The sequence below is a fragment of the Triticum dicoccoides genome, unplaced genomic scaffold (assembly GCF_002162155.2).
Source record: "Triticum dicoccoides isolate Atlit2015 ecotype Zavitan unplaced genomic scaffold, WEW_v2.0 scaffold81657, whole genome shotgun sequence".
NCBI classification, from domain to species: domain Eukaryota; kingdom Viridiplantae; phylum Streptophyta; class Magnoliopsida; order Poales; family Poaceae; genus Triticum; species Triticum dicoccoides.
The window spans coordinates 1-2,517 of NW_021302214.1; the positions used below are offsets into that span (position 1 = coordinate 1).

Here is a 2,517-nt window from a genome sequence, read left to right on the forward strand (position 1 = left end):
AAAACATCCCAATTAAAAAAATTATTTAATGTTTTAAAACATTGTTCGCCTTTTACGAAATGTTCATCTTTAAAAAACTGAAATTCGTAAAACCACCTAAAACAACCAGTTTCTATGGTGACCGGGTCGCTACAGTGTATGCCGTGAAAGCGCACCCGATGTTACAGTGTGTTGGTTGCTATAGTCGTGCTAAGTGACCCGGCCTTGTCTTGGTCTAACTTATGTTTCGGTCCCTATTTGTCGCAAAATGCGTCATACAGAAGTTCCCCTATGCGCTGTCTAAACACGCCACGCCGGCAGATCTAAAAATTCTCTCCTTAATTGGGCCAACCAATTGTCAGAAACACAAATTGGCCGAGAAAGTGGATAAACGATTTGGTGCGACATTATAAGTTAATAAAATTCACCCTTTTATCAAAAAACCAGGGATGCTCTAGTCGGATCTAAGAATGTCATAGAAATGCTCTACAAGGAGGCAAGCCATAGTTCTAAATTCATGGTGGATGGTTTGCTTTAATTTTCCATTACCATGGTGTGATTATCAGCAAAATTTCTAAGCTTTTGAGTACTACAACAAATTACATATCGAGTCCTGCATTGGATTGAAGAGGAAGAGGAAAGAAATGACAGACAAGCCACTTATTGTTGGTAACGAGTAATGATTTTGCATTGCTTGCCTGGTTTTTTTATGTTGATAATACAATTCGGTTCGTTTAGATATTTGATGATGATATGTTAGAGAAGTTCTCGAGAAGTATGTTTATTTTATGAGAAGTTGTAATTTTTAGTTGAATGAGTTTCCAAGGATTGTACATCTTGGCCTAATCTTACTTCTACTTCTCCGGATGACAAGAAATTGGTAAAGAAAAAAGGATCCATTCCACCACGATTCCTTTTTTTGAGGAGTGGGGTGTGGGGAGGGGGGGGGGGTCCTAGAAGGATTTAACAAGGATCATGGTAAGGATCCAAGCTACCATCACCATGCGCCCACTGATTTTCCGAAAAATAGAATAACCCATCACTTGTGAGATCCTTCCATTGCCCAAATTATGCACATATATAGTGATTTCTATGGAGGGATGGTCCGAAAAATAAATTGAAAACAAAACATGATTGACCATTTACAGAGTGTTGAACTCTAGCATACCAATTGTCAACGCCTGCTAGCTTCTGGAGAAATCCATAGGAAGAAACTCGGTAGTGAGGAGGACACTGTTTGTGTGCGGCCGTTAATGGGCCACTCCCCCTCCGTCTATGGTGGAAGTTTGCCAAGTTGACACATGGCGAAACTCGGCAAAGAGTGACTCTTTGCTGAGTTTTCTGATGATAAGCACTCGGAAAAGTAGCTGATTACCAACATGTTCCTGGCCGAGTCTTGTTTGCCCGGTGCAGAACTCGGCAAAATATTGCGGAGTTGTTTCCTGCATTTGTAGAGTTCTCTGGGCACTCGCAAAGCTGCGGAGCCCAGTAATGTGGCGCAGATCAAATTTTTATGTCTAATGAACAACCACAAATGTATAACATTACCCTAAATAATCAGTTGTATATAACATTTATTGATATTGATATAGAAGGATGGACGGACACACTTGCAACTGGACATCACAGGCGACGTCTCAGCCGGCTACATAGGCATGCACGCATGTACCACAATTTTTTCTCTTCAAATCAGGGTACTACCCTTTTCATTAGTTTCATATATATATGGGCATATCTGGCCGATCGATCAGTTAATGAAACTGGACGAGGGAGCTGTAGGTTTTGTTGGGCTTCCAATCGATGGGAATGACCTGTTCGGTGACAAGTGTCTTGCCGGACTCGTTGGTGATGCGCAACGAGAATGGCGCCTTCATGGGGTGGTGGGCATCCATCCTCCAGATGGAACCCCATGACTCCTTCATGGGCACCCACTGCCCTGTTGGAGCCATCTTACCGCCATTCGGTCGCGACTCAATGATGTCCAGCTGGTTCACATCGCCATCGCCGTTCTCGTACTCCACCAGGATTGCCATGTAGAATGGGTTCGACCCCTCCTCCACGTGGAACGTCACCGTCAGCCCCGGATACTGGCACGGCACCCTGCGCAGTCATGTCCCTTAGGTGTGTCGGTGTGTGTCGTCTCATAAACACACAATATTGTCTAGCTCTCGATCTCAATAAGGTAAGACGATGGCTATGATGCTGACTGGCATTATAGGCAGGTGGGTGTGGTACCTCTTGAACTGCATGTTGATCATGCCGGCGTGGCGGAGCTCGTCGTTGCGGCCGTCCTTGGCCATGGCTCCGAAGGCGGTGCCACTGAGGTCAAAGTGGTAGCGGGAGACTGGGTAGTAGTTCATGTCCGTGATGATCACCGTCTTGGGCACACCGGAGCACGCAGGGTGGTCTGACTTTAAGCACCTTATCTGCACTTGTAGTGCACGACGTTAGAGGCTGCACATGAACACATCTATATCCTATACCAATATTTCTGAATGCATGCACGCGAATAATAATGGCTAAAAAACAATGTGCTGG

At 44.7% G+C, this 2,517-nt stretch overlaps 1 protein-coding gene across 1 annotated transcript; it reads right to left on the reverse strand.

Annotated features, from left to right (window-relative positions):
• Positions 1 to 1,518: 1,518 nt before the first annotated feature.
• On the reverse strand, positions 1,519 to 2,405 carry LOC119347976 (expansin-B7-like; the record flags this gene model as incomplete). The annotated part of the gene is made up of 2 exons (XM_037616430.1): positions 1,519 to 2,079; positions 2,215 to 2,405. Coding segments are annotated over 2 exons (540 nt in total), but the record flags the coding sequence as incomplete, so codon positions are not given.
• Positions 2,406 to 2,517: the final 112 nt, after the last annotated feature.